General features: G+C 36.6%; 1 protein-coding gene across 4 annotated transcripts in view; it reads left to right on the top strand.

The window, feature by feature from the left end:
- Positions 1-12,220, top strand: part of SLC41A2 (solute carrier family 41 member 2) — a 113,040-nt gene that overhangs the window by 66,925 nt on the left and 33,895 nt on the right. Inside the window, exon 9 of one of the 4 annotated variants that reach the window (XM_045553064.1) lies at positions 11,970-12,033. The exons of the other annotated variants lie outside the window; for them this stretch is intronic. Within the exon in view, the coding sequence (XP_045409020.1) occupies positions 11,970-11,983 (14 nt within the window). The 3' untranslated portion in view covers positions 11,984-12,033. Of the gene's footprint in view, positions 1-11,969; positions 12,034-12,220 lie in introns of those variants that run through there. 4 annotated transcript variants of the gene reach the window in all.

Below are 12,220 nucleotides of genomic sequence, written 5' to 3' on the forward strand. Positions count from 1 at the left end.
CTTAAACTGGATGGTGGGTACGTGGGTGTTTTTGTAGTATGATTAATTATAGCTTACACATATCTTATAAAAATTATTTTTGAATATATTAACTATTTAGTATAAAACAATACAAATATTGGAAGTAGCACTTTTAGATGTCTTACTAAATGGTTGATAGTGAAAAGAAAAGAATTAGATTACCTAGAAGTCCAAATGAGGAACCTTTTCCAAGATAAGAGAGATGTAGGTATGTTTATTGGCAAGAAGACAAAGGAGTACGAGAGAAGGAGGCAGCTGGTCTGGTACTGCAGCCATGCCAAGATCTTAGAGGACCAGCATTTTGGCATACCTCTAACCCATTCGAAGCATATTGGTTAGGAAGTTCTGATTTAGGCCAGTGTTTCTCAACCTTTTAAATGATTTTTTTCCTAAATGTGCCTATCCATGAAATTTTAATATGTCAAGTATACTGTTTATTTGCTTATGTACTGTGTGTATATATATATTATATATGCTTTATAAATAAAATGAGTAAGTGTTTTCCTCCTCCCAAGAACCAGTTTTCATCTCCATTAAAAATGCATAATCTGGCCACGTACAGTGGCTCACGTCTATAATCCCAGCTCTTTGGGAGACTGAGGCAGGAGGATCCCTTGAGCCCAGGAGTTCAAGGCTGTGATTGTGCCACTCCACTCCAGCATGGGCAACAGAGCAAGACTCTGTTTTTTTTAAAATAAATACATAATCTGGGGCAAAGGAAGTTAAACTTTGGAGACTTTGTCAGCCATTCACCAGCTTATCTACAAGTGTGTTGGGAAGGAAGTAATAAAGGGGTGGATTCAGGCCTTGGGAGGTGAAGATGCCTGCCCTTATTTAGATGGAAGGGTCTTCACTAGGAGGGGGTTCCATATATTTCTTCTGAAAAATGTGAAAAAAATGAAAGACATTTCTCCCCATTTTTTTTGCATCTCTTGAAACTTAAGAGTGTCATGTCTGCATGTGAGTTCTGATAAGGAGTCTTGAAAGGAGGATAGGTGAAATTGCAGAGGTATATGGAGGTAGCTAAAATATGTAGGTATACATGGAAGGTGCTAGATCTGTTGTGCTGTTGATTATAAAGATTCACTTTTTAAGAAAATGAACTTTTGCTTTGGGTTCCCCTGGGAATGTGTAAAAGAATTCTAGACAGAATTTGAAATATATTCTATGATGTGAGTGCTAAACATTTACTGGAAACATACATTTCCAAATTTAACAAAACATAAGTTTGGATTTTAAAACAGTCCTTAGATGAACCTACTGGTAATTTCTTCCTATTATCAAACTTTATATGATTAACTGGGCTTCTTCCGGCATAAAGCACCTAAAATCAGGTATTGTGGACACTGAGGACTCCATTGCTTTGTATATTGACCAGCTGTTTTTACTAATGTTTTTAATTTATGTGAGATTATCTTTAGATGCTCTCCCCTAGCTTTAATAATGCAATTAGTCTGTGAGGAATTTAAATTATTTGAAAGAAATGTTGATAGATCAGCTCTTAGTACAAACATAGTGTATATCATGACAGCAAGTAGGCATTTTTGACATTAAAGAAAGCTATTCCAAGGTAATAATTCTGCTACAGTTTAAAAATATACCCAGTGATCAAGATGAGACCATGAGAGATTAAAACTGTAATTAGTCCCTTCAATAATTATGTTGTTTACTTTAAGGTTTTATTCACCTTTCCCAGAAAAATTATACCAGTGTCTTTCTAAAGTCTCCTGTTCATTTTCTTTTTAGTTTGGTACAATTATAACATCAGTTATGTCTGTGTTTCCTGGACAACAGTGTGATAAGGTGATATACCGATTATTCATAAGAGTTTATTTTTATTATCATTATGTTAGTCTGTTACATGGTAATAAAGAAATGATAAAAGTTTTATAAAATTTTACCAACAAAATTTATAAAGTTTTAGAAGAGAACTGCAACTAATTAGTAGCTTTTTGTTTGAAACTCAGTCCAAGGGAATTTGCAGCTTGAATAGATATTCTCAGGCTTAATAGCAGATGCTTTCTGCATTTGCATTGAAGCATTCCATAACCAATAAAATGCCAAATAGAACGCTACCCCCAAGAAAATCCCCAGAGTAAATGAATATGAGAAGGAAACTGCAATTTATACAGTCTTGTGGAAAATGTCTGTTCCATTGAAAATGTATCTGAATGCAGACTTTTGCTTTGCATTAAGTATAATTCTTTTTTTTTTTTTTTGAGACAGAGTCTTGCTAAGTCTCCCCAGGTAGAGTGCAGTGACATCATCATAGCTCACTGCAACCTCAAATTAACTCCTGGCTCAAGCAATCCTCCTGCCTCAGCCTTCCGAGTAGCTGGGACTATAGGCACGTGCCGCCACCCCTGGCTAATTTTTCTATTTTTAATAGAGACAGGGTCTCGCTCTTGCTCAGGCTGGTCTTGAACTCCTGAGCTCAAGCAGTCCTCCCACCTCAGCCTCCCAGAGTGCTAGCATTACAGGTGTGAGCCACTGCACCTGGCACATTAAGTATAATTGTTAACATTAGACTCTTCTCCTTTTGAGTGGCTATGAAGAGAAATCCATGAATGATTACAAGGCTGTAATCATTTTTTAATAGTTTACCTCTTACTGGTTAACCCAGTGACTCTTTGTGAAAATGCTTACATTATGTAGTATAAATACTCTTACCTCTGAATTTCTAGGATATTTTCATTTATCTTCACTTGGAGGTGTAAGTTACTGGCCTTGTTTGTGTGCTATCATCAGATGACTACCAATACATGGCATTTATTCCAAGTTCTATTCTAATTGTTTACTTTAAAAAGTGAGCTCAGATCTAGAAAATCCAGACTTTTAAAATAGTCTTCATTAACTTCTAGTGGAAAATTCATTGAGTAAATAAAAAGCAGTGATTAAGTGATTATTTAAAATATGGGCACCAAGTGATTTATAGGCTTTGTTTTTTTTTTAAACAAGATAATAGTCTCTGAATTGAAAAGCAACACAGTTCCTGGACACCCTTTGACAAATGAATTCTCCATCAAGTTAAGTGTCAGGACCTAAAATTAAGAAAACACCAAGTCAGAATCATATTATTTGTATAAATTGTTTCTTCTTATTAATTAATAATAATAATAGTTAACATTTTTGAGCCTTTACCATGTCCAGAAACTGCTAAGCATCTCTCATATATGTATTTTTTTCAATAGATTTAAAGGTTACAAATGGTTTTTTGTTACATGGATGAGTGAGGAAGTGATGAAGTCTGGCCTTTTAGCATACTGATCACCTGAATAGTGTACTGTTTCCATAGAGGTTGTACTAATTTACAATTTAGAATTGTGTTGTAATAAACATAAAGTGCAGGTGTTTTTTTGATATAATGAGTACTCTTCCTTTGGGTAGATACCTGGTAGTGGGATTGCTGAGTGGTAGATCTACTTTTAGTTTTTTTTAGAAATCTTCATACTGTTTTCCATAGAGTTTGTACTAATTTACATTCCCACCAACAGTGTGTAAGTGTTCCCTTTTCACTATATCCACACCAACATCTATTATTTTTTGACTTAATGGCCATTCTGATAGGGGTAAGGTGATATCTCATTGTGGTTTTAATTTGCATTTCTCTGTTGATTAGTGATGTTGAGCATTTTTTCATACATTTGTTCGACATTTGTTTCTCTTCTTTTGAAAAATGTCTGTTCATGTCTTTTGCTCACTTTTTAATGGGATTATTTGTTTGACTTTTTGTAGATTCTGGATATTAGTCCTTTGTCAGATGTATAGTTTGGGAATATTTTCTCCCATTCTGTAAATTGTCTGTTTACTCTATTGATTATTTCTTTTGCTGTGCAGAAGCTTTTTAGTTTGATTAAGTCCCATTTATTTATTTTTGTTTTTGTTGTACTTGCTTGTGGCATCTTAGTCATAAATTCTTTGTGTAGGCCAATGTCAAGAATAGTTTTTCCTTGGTGTGAATTCTTGTGGTTTCATGCCTTATAAAAAATCCATCTTGAGTTAACTTTTGTTTATGGTGAGAGATAGGGATCCAGTTTCATTCTTCTGCATGTAGCTATCCAATTTTCCTAGCACCATTTATTAAACAGTGTGTCCTTCCCAGTGTAAGTTTTTGTCTGCTTTGTTGAAAATCAGTTCGTTGTAGGTATATGGTTTTATTTATGGGTTGTCTCTTTTGTTCCATTGATCTGTGTGTCTATTTTTATACAAGTACCATGCTGTTTTGGTTACTATAGCCTTGTAGTATAATTTGAAGTTGGGTAATGTGATGCCTCCAGATTTGTTCTTTTTGCTTAGGATTGCTTTGGCTATTCAGGCTCTTTTTTGATTCCATATGAAATTTAGAATTTTTTTTCTAATTCTTTGAAAAATACCATTGATATTTTGATAGGAATTACATTGCATCTGTAGATTACTTTGGGCAGTATGGACATTTTAACTTCTAATCCATGATCATGGGATGATTTTCCATTTGTTCGTGTCATCTACGACAATGGTCTCCAACCATTTTGGTACCAGGGACCAGTTTCATGGAAGATAACTTTTCCATAGATGGGGGAATAGAGGGGTGGGGTGGGGCAGGCAGGGTGGGGAGGCAGACCTCAGGCAGTGATTCATGGCTTTGTTTTCCTAACAGGCCATGGACCAGTACCAGGCCACAGCCCAGGGATTTGGAACTGCAGATCTACAATTTCTTTCATCAGTATTTTGTAGTTGTCCTTATAGAGATCTTTCACCTCTTTGGTTTAAGTATATTCCTAGATATTTTAATTTTTTTGCAGCAATTATAAATATGATTGAGTTCTCAATTTGATTCTCAGCTTGGTTGTTATTATTAATAGTGTGTAGAAGCACTACTGATTTGTATACATTGATTTTATAACCTGCAATTTTACTGAATTCATTTTTCAAATCTAGGGGTCTCTTGGAGGAATCTTTAGGGTTTTCTAGGTATAGGATCATATCATCAGTAAACAGAGATAGTTTGTCTTCCTCTTTTCAATTTGGATGCCCTTTATTTCTTTCTCTTGTCTGATTGCTCTGGTAGGACTTTAAGTACTATGTTGAACAGAAGTAGTAAAAATGAGCATCCTTGTCTTGTTCCAGTTCTTAGGGGGAATGCTTTCAAGTTTCCCCATTCAGTATGATGTCATCTGTGGGTTTGTCTTATATGGCTTTTATTATTTTGAGGTATGTTCCTTCTGTGCCTAGTTTGTTGAGTGTTTTTATCATGAAGGGATTCTGGATTTTATTAATTGCTTTTTATCCATCTATTGAGATGATCACATAGCTTTTGTTTTTAATTCTGTTTATGTCGTGAGTCACATTTATTGGTTTGCATATGTTGAACCATTCTTGTATCCGTGGGATGAAATGCACTTGATCATGGTGAATTATCTTTTCTTTTTAAGCACAAAATGAGTTTCATTGAGGAACAGCAAGATAGGTTTACAGAGCAAGAGCAAGATATGTTTGCCACAGATAACGACTGGGCCCCCTGTCATAACAAGAGGCTCTGGTAATTTTCTGGGGTCTTGTTTTATAGTGTCTGTATTGCCCTCCTTGTGGTTCAGGCATCACCAGTGAACCACTTTGATGGACAGTTAACAGCATGATAATTAGCCTTAGGTTACTCTAGGTCACTTTCTAGATCCTATTGTGCCTGGGCTTCCTGGCCCATGTGCTGGGGAATTCCCTGTATTCTTTTGCAAATTGGCAGGGCATTCCTCCTTCTTCCCAGATGTGGAAGTTGCTTGGGACAGGATTAAGGTGGGGCAGCACCAAGACAGGTGCCTGCCTTTGTCCCTGGGAGATCTGGAATTCCTCGCTGTCTACCTAACATCTCCCCACTCTATTCCAGAGGCCCAAATTGTTGGGTAGGGGCATTCACTCATCTGGTTGAGTGGGGGTGATGATTCCTATTAGGGTGGCCTCTTGCAGGTCCTCTGAGGGTCTCTCCAGGGGACTTTAGTATATGACCTTGGTATATGGTTGTGGTTGTAGATGTAAGAAGGAAGTGCTGGGGCTAGTAGAGAACGTAAGGACCATTTGTAGCTTGATGGACTCTAGTCAGGATCATATGAATTTAGTTAGAAAATTTATGAGGATTGGACCCAATATTAGAATTTCCAGGATGCAAAGTAATAGAGTGACCAAAGGAATTACCAGGGCATATCGAGCAGGTTTGGTTGAGCCTTAGGGTATGTGAGGTTTGGTTTGCCAGGCCAAAAGGTGTCTTGCCCATGGGTAAATAGTTTGTACTACTCATCTGAAGGAGCTTCCACAGGAGAAGTTCACTTGAACAGGTACCAGAGATACTCCAACAGAGTACACGAGTATTTGCCTCCAGTGTTGGAGTCCGAATCTGTAGGGGCCAGATGAGTTTCATTTTGGTCCTTCCATAGCTTCACCTGAGAATGATGGATCCAAATAGGTATCCCTGGGACCTTAATAGCAGTTGGGATAGAAAGTAAGGGCTGGATAAGGACCTTTACACATGGGGATTAGCTGGGATGTGGAGGACTCATCCTTTCACTGTTTGATGAGCACTAAGTCCCCCAACTGACAAAGAGGACTAGGGGAAGAAGGGTCTCTAGGCAGTAGCTTATGTTCTTGTAATGTCTGCAAGAACTGAGCTATTTGAAGGGTGTGTTGGTGTCCGGGCTTTTTTAAATCTGAAACGATCAGAGAAAAAGGTCAGCCATACAGCATTTCAAAAGCATTCAAAGAAAAGGGGTATTTAACTGCAGTGCGTAAATGGAAAAGAGCACCTGGGAGAAGTTGTAACCACCTGAGTTCAGTCTCCTGGGTCATCTTGGAGAGGTTGAGCTTGAGGCTCTGGTTAACTTGCTCCACCTGGCCTGATGACTGAGGTCTCCAAGCACAACGCAGATAGTAAGAGATCTGCAGGGCCCTAGAGACTCCCTGTACTACCTGTGAAGCAAAGGCAGCACCGTTGTCACTCTGTAAGGAGTGGGGAAGGCCAAAGCGAGGTATGATATCCTCCAGAAGTCTTCAGAACACTTCAGTGGCCTTTTTAGTCCTGCAAGGGAAAGCTTTGGCCCAACAAGTGAAAGTGTCGACAAACACTAATAAATACTTGAATCCTATAGGGAGGCATTTGGGTGAAATCTAACTGCCAGTCCTCACTGGGGTAGGTCCCTTTTTGTTGGGCCAGAGAGGTGAGTTTTGCCCTCAAAGCCCTTTGAGGATTATTGGTTTAGCAGATAGTACAAAGTGAGTTGACTTGTTTGATAGTATGTTGTTCCAGGAGATGTCTAAGTGGCTTTGAGCTGAAGTGGGTAGCATTATGGGTGGCTTCTACCAAGTTTTTGACTTTTTTAGCTGGTAATAGATAGAGGTTTCATTTAACTAACCATCTGGAGGGGCTCAAGTGATATCCTTGAGTCAACCTGTCAGATATTGCTGAGGTAGAATAAGCTGTAACAGGGAGAGTGGGCTTAGAAGGGACTAAGGCTCCAACTAGGTTAGAAAACACTTCGCCCAGGGCTGCCTGTTTGGCAGCTAGCTGTATGTGCAGCCCTATTTCCTTGAGCTATTAGATCAGCTCCCTTTTGTGAATTATCTTTTTGATGTGGTGTTGGATTTGGTTTGCTAGTATTTTCTTGAGGATTTTTGCATCTATGTTCATCAGAGATATTGGTCTGCAGTTTTGTTTATTTGTTGCATCCTTTTCTGGTTGTGGTTTCAGGGTGATACTGGCTTCATAGAATGAGAGAGGATTCCTTCTTTCTCAATCTTTGGAACAGTTTCAGTAGGATTGGTACCAGTGCTTCTTTGTACATCTGGTAAAATTTAGCTGTAAATCTGTCTGGTCCTGGGCTTTTTTTAGTGGGAGATTTTTTATTACTGACTCAATCTTGCTACTCACTAATGGTCTATTCAGGATTTCTGTTTCTTCCTGATTCAAGCTTGGAAGGTTGTACATTTTCTGGAATTTATCCATCTCCTCAGGATTTTCTAGTGTGGGTGCATGGAGATGTTCATAGTTGTCTTGGATGATCTTTTGTATTTCTGTGGTATCAATTGTATCTCCCTTTTCAGTTCTGGCTGAGCTTATTTGAATCCTCTCTCTTCTTTTCTTGGTTAACCTAGCTAGTGGTCTATCAATTTTGTTTATCTTTTCAAAGAACCAATTTCCTTTTCATTGATCCTTTGTATTTTTGTTTGTTTCAATTTTATTTAGTTCTACTCTGATCTTTGTTATTTCTTATCTTCTAACTTTGGGTTTGATTTGCTCTTGTTTTTCTAGTTCCTTGAGGAGTTGCATGTGGTTGTTAATTTGTGATCTTTCCGTCTTTGATGTAGGCATTTAGTGCTATAAACTTGACATTAGGGCACAGGAAATCACCCAGGTTTCTGTCTCTCTCCCTGGCCCAGCATCAGGGCAACAGGGATCTCAGTGCAGGGCTTACAGCACTGGGGTAAGGGCTCCCTCTTTGGTTCTGGGTGCAGGTGCTCCAGGGTGTGGAAGCTTGTTGGAATACCATGTGAGCTTGAACAGTGCCTTTGCATGGTCTCCCAGCAGCTCCCCACACCACTCTGGAGGCCTGTGGGGGTCGAGGAGCTCCTCTGTAGCTAAAACTGTAAAGATCCAAGGTGGTAGTGTGGAGTCCCAAAGTTCTCTTGCTTACCCCTTCCCCGGGTCCAGGTCTGGAGGCTGCTCAAGGCTCTCAGTGGCCCCAGTCAAGCCATCCACCAGCTTCTACCTTCAACCTTGGTGTCTTCCATCACCTCTCTGTTATCTTCAAACATTCTTTCTCCAGTGATGTAGTCTAAATGGGCATTTGATGGATATTCTGCTTGCTCTCTGAGGAAGAGGTGCATGCCAGGTGCCTCTAGTCAGGCATCTTGCTGGTCTCCGTGTGTCATTATTTTATTTAATTCGCTCAATATCCTTATGAGGTAGATATTAAATTATCCTTATTTCCATATTAGAAAACGGAAGCTCTAAGAGATTAAATGTGAGTAAAGTCATAGTGAGTGGCTGAGGTGGTTTTCACACCCACATGGTGTGAGCCACAGTCAGAACTGTACAGAAAACAGAGCTCTGCATTTATGTACCTTCATTATTCTATCTAGTTCATGTGACTTTTGAACATTTTTAAAGAAATTTATTTTCCTTTAGAAATAAAATTTCCAGAACTCCCTGGATGCATTTTTTGAGCATTTTTTAAATGATGAACTGCATCTTAAATTATCTTAAGCATTTGCTTTAGTGAATTTTTTAATTACTAAATGAGATGTGATGAGGAAATCATGAAGCTACATTTAGTTTAAGATCGAGTCATTATAATTTTAGTTTTAAAAATATAATGTTTAAGTTACTTTATTTTTGGTCCATTGGCACAAAAAAGAGATCAACTTCTCAGCTTAAAAAGAAGGGGAGTTCATGCCTTTCCTGTTTCTGTGCTTCTATTTTTTTCTGTGATTAAAAAATACTAAATTCTTATTTCGATAACAAATTACCATTATTAGATGTCAGTGAATGCTGAAACTTCACTAGGTATTAGGCAATATATAGGTAATATATAGGTAATGTAGACTGAAAATCACTTAACCTCTATTTCTGAGTATAATACTTAAGTATACCCCAGATAAACCATGCAGGTGGGGACTGCTAGGACTGAATTTCCCCTTAGTAAACTACCTATTGCTGGTTCCCAAAAATCATATCCTAAATTTTCAATCAAAGAATTAATAATCTAGCAACAGTAGATAATCTTATTATAACCGACCCTCCCCCCCCCAAAAAAAATCAAGGTAGTCTCACCTCAGTTGTTTTTAGAGGAAAATCTATCTTGCTTCTAGGTAACTTGGATCGACAATGAGAAATAGTCCTGGCTATAGGATTGTTGCCTTTGATTCTCCCTGAGGTCGTCAAAGCTTTGGACTCTCAGCACCTGGTTCAGACATTCTGTTGGCATTGTTCTCTAATTCTTCTTGCTCAAAAATTTCCCTTGCCAGTGTATTCAGTGTGATTCACACAGAGTCTTGCATGAATTTATTTTAAAATGTCCAGTAGTTTTGATTTAGTACTTCCTTTAGAGCCTATTATTTCAACTGGTATGAATATGTAGGCTTTTCTTTGAGTATTTATCTAAGAGTGAAATTGCTATTAATACATTGTAGGATGTGCATATCAACAACTTTATTACAAAATGCCAAAGTGTTTTCCAAAGAGATTATAACAATTTATACTCTTGCTAGTTTTGTGTAAGAGTTTTCATTACTCCACATCTTTACAAACAGGTTATAAAGATGTGAAATCATGAAAATTCAAAATTTTTGCCACTCAGGTATGAAATGATATTTATTGTGCTTGTATTTGCATTTCGGTGATTACCAATGAGGCTTTTCATATGTTTATTAGCAATTTGGATTAACATCTTTTTTGAACTATCTATTCAAATATTTTGTCCTTTTTTCTGTGTATTTGTGGGAGTTCTTTATATACTCTGGATGGTAGGCCTTTAACAGTTGTATGCGTTACAAAAATCTTCTCCCACTCTGCAGCTTGTCTTTTCACTTTCTCTACAGTGCCTTTTGATGAGCAAGTTTTAATTATAGTGTAGTCAAATTTATCAATCTTTTCCTCTAAGATTTGTAGTTTTTCTATTTTATTGAAATAAATCCTTCCCATCCATTCTATATCATCATCTATAAGCTAAATAATTTTGCCTTTCACATTGTCTTCACTTCACTTGGAATTTATTTTTGTTCATGGGATGAGAGTAAGGATGAAATTTCATGGATTTTTTAGCATAATAACCAATTATCTTAGCACTATTTATTGCTCTGTATTACCTCCTTTGTCTTATTTCAGGTTTCATAAATGTATGTATGTGTATGGAGGGTTAACAGGTTAAAGAAGTCCTCCTTGATTGTTGGTTTACTAAGAGTTTGTAGTCATAAATTTTGAATTTTATAAATTGTTCTGCATTTATTCATACAATCATATTATTTTTTCCTCCATTCATTTGTTAATGTGCTGAATTAAAATTGCATTAACTTATTTCCAACTATTAAATCATTCTTGCATTCCTAGAATAAATCCAATGGTTGTGATATATTATACATTTAACATTTTGCTGGATTTGAATTGCTAATTGTTTAGTATTTTTAAGTCACCTATGATATTCCTATATTATCCTTATAATGCTTATGCTGTCTGTAGTAATGACTTCTCTTTCATTTTTGATATTGGAATTCGTATCTTCTTTTTGTCTTGATCTAATCAAAGAACCAGCTTTTGGCTTCATTTATTTTCCCTGTGTTTTGTTTTCTATTTCATTGATTTGTGTTCTTATACATACTCCCTCTTTATGATTTCTTTTAGTTTACTTTTTTCTTTTTTTTTTTTCCTAAGCTCTTAAGATGTAAACCTTAGATCATGGATATGAAACCTTTCTTCTTTTCTAGTATTTAATGTTGTGAATTTCTAAGTATGCTTTGTGAACCTCCCACATATATCAATATGTTGTGTTTTCATTTGCATTAAATTCAGACTATTTTCCAAATTTTCTTATGATTTTTTTCTTTGATCTGTGGGTTATTTAGAAGTGAATTGTTTACTTCCCAAACATTTGTAGGAATCTCCAGGTATCTATCTTTTCTATTATGGGCAGAGACCATGTTCAATCGTTTCAAATTTATTGAACCTGTTTTATGGCCCATAATATGGTCTGTCTTCATTAATGGTCCATGTGTACATGCATAAAGTATATTCTGCTATTATTGGGTGGTGTGGTCTATAAATATCATTTAGATCAAATTGGCTGATAGTATTATTAAAGTCTTCTATATAATTCTTGATTTTTAAAATACAGTAAGTCATCACATAATGTCGTTGATAGGTTCTTGGAAACTGTGACTTTAAGTGTTACGATATATAACAAAACCAATTTTTTTTCTTATCAATATTATAGTGAAACAACAATGAAGGAAATGATGTTACTCTAGGACCTGCTATATGTCATTTTCGCTTAAAGGCACAGTTTTCAAGAACCTATTGTAGATGTTAAGTGAGAACTTACTGTATGTACTCTGTCAATTAATGAGAGAAAGTGGTAAAATCTCTAAGTATAAAAACAACTTTTCTACTTTTCCTTTTAGATTTATCAGTTTTTGCTCTACGTATTTTTGAAGATCTATTTTTAAGTGTGTCTACATTTAGGAT

The sequence above is a fragment of the Lemur catta genome, chromosome 6, assembly GCF_020740605.2.
Source record: "Lemur catta isolate mLemCat1 chromosome 6, mLemCat1.pri, whole genome shotgun sequence".
Lineage (NCBI taxonomy): Eukaryota > Metazoa > Chordata > Mammalia > Primates > Lemuridae > Lemur > Lemur catta.